The sequence below is a fragment of the Charadrius vociferus genome, unplaced genomic scaffold, assembly GCF_000708025.1.
Source record: "Charadrius vociferus isolate BGI_N301 unplaced genomic scaffold, ASM70802v2 scaffold162, whole genome shotgun sequence".
In the NCBI taxonomy this organism is placed as follows: Eukaryota; Metazoa; Chordata; class Aves; order Charadriiformes; family Charadriidae; genus Charadrius; species Charadrius vociferus.
In genome coordinates this window covers 2,146,350-2,148,165 of record NW_009647236.1, presented here as the reverse complement: position 1 = coordinate 2,148,165, position 1,816 = coordinate 2,146,350, and the positions used below count along the sequence as shown (strand labels likewise).

General features: G+C 43.1%; 1 protein-coding gene across 1 annotated transcript in view; it reads left to right on the top strand.

The window, feature by feature from the left end:
• Positions 1-1,723, top strand: part of B4GALT3 (UDP-Gal:betaGlcNAc beta 1,4- galactosyltransferase, polypeptide 3) — a 13,767-nt gene extending 12,044 nt beyond the window's left edge. Inside the window, 3 exon segments of the mRNA XM_009879952.1 lie at positions 15-77; positions 984-1,103; positions 1,684-1,723. Of these exon segments, the coding sequence (XP_009878254.1) occupies positions 15-77; positions 984-1,103; positions 1,684-1,723 (223 nt within the window).
• Positions 1,724-1,816: the final 93 nt, after the last annotated feature.

The window sequence follows — 1,816 nt, the reverse complement described above, 5'->3', positions numbered from 1 at the left end:
CGGACATCACCTCACCTTGGACGCTACAAAGTCATGGACTACAATGAAGAGACAGAGACACAAGAGACTTGGAGAAGGTAACTGTTCTAGAGCAGGGGCAGTTAGGAGGCTACTTCTTGCCTTGTGGCAGGCTGACTGTTACCATCATCTTCCTCAGAACAGGCACTAAGTACACCTAGTGCCACTGCTTGTTTTTCTGCTTTAATGTGGCTATTTAAAGAAGGCTCCCAGTTAGTTTTAACTGACTCATTTTGCTCCTGTTGCCGCATTTGAACAGTTTCGCCTAGTTTCCTACTTTTTTGCTATTGTTAAGGACATGTGCTAGTGAGGAAGCTAATGCATACCAGACTTTAAGCATCAAAATTATTCAGGGAATAAAACTTTAAAAAAAAATACTGCCTGTCTCGTAACTAGGGAGAGTTCAGTTTGAAGAGGCACTTTGTTACAACTTCCCTATAATAAAAACTTGCTCTTCAGTCTGTGTGGATTTACAGTGGAGGAGGGTGTTGGGTCAAGTATGGTGGAGGCTTCTCATACCGACAGTGCACACTTCCCTCTATCATCTCAAAACTCAGGTTTCCATAACAACCCTGTCTTAAAACCTATCTACAGCTGCCTTTGTACACCATTGCTGCAAGCCTCTGTGCTGCATTCCCAGCTCTCTCTAAGCTGCTGCCAGTTTCTTGGTTTTTTGCAGACTGTAGTTGCCACCTCACTGGTCTCCCTGAGCCACGAGGTTCCAGTCCAAATTGTCCTCCTTGTTTAGAATACTCAGTGCGGACTTACTCTAATCTGTTTAGTTTCATAAAATGCCTTCTCTCTCTAGTCTGTATTATGTGAAAAGAATTTTCTTGGGACTTCTCTGCTAGCAGCTTCCATTTGCTAAGCCCTTGCCCCCTCTGGAAGGCTGTTTCTTCTGCAGCTTCAGCTGCAAACATCACCTTTGTTCTTCTGTCTAACTGCAGGTATTCTTCCTTCTTCAGGCCTGCTTCCCGACACAACACCAGGAAAACATGGAAGGATGATGGAATGAATTCATTAGAGTTCAAGCTCCTTTCCAGGACAAAGCATCCTCTTTATACCAACATCACTGTGGACATTGGGTATGTTCCCCCATTGTCTTAAAAGAACAAAAAGAAAAGCAGAGTTTGGGCTCAAGCATGGCAGCATGCGTGTGGGCATTCAGCCTCTACCTCCTGTTGTGGTGTGGAGTCTGCACCACCTGAGACTAACCCCTTTCGTCTTTCATGCATTTCACTTTTCTTCATATAAGATTTAGAAGAAAAGACTTCAGGAATAGTGTACGATAGCTAATAAACAGGCTGCGGCTTACTGAAAAAATTGTCAAAGCACTGTAAAACTAGCAACTGAGCCAGACCCTTCCCAGCCTTCAGGCCTTGAGTATCAAGGTTTCGTTGACAGTAAGCTCACCCAAGTTTTCTGGAACCTTTGTTCCATAGCTGGATAGCTCTGTCCTGCTTCATACTTCAGTGTTAATTGGGATGCAAGCCATTCTGTCAGATGGGCCTCTGAAGTGCTGTATTTTGAGAAAGTGTTGCAGCCAGTTGCAGTTCTGTAAATATCTTCTGTGAATTTGAGTAAAATAAATTGTTATGTGTTTGGGTTAAGATTTTCTAGAATATTTAATGAGTGTAATAAAAGAGAAAGTTGCCTTGAAACCAGACAAAACCAGGGCTTAAGTCCTTGTTTTTTTCTGGCCTGATCCATCAGTGTTTGAATGCTTTTTATTGTAGCTGTAAGTAATTCAGGCTGAATGGGACCTGAGGCTGTCACCTAGTCTAACCTCCTGATCAGT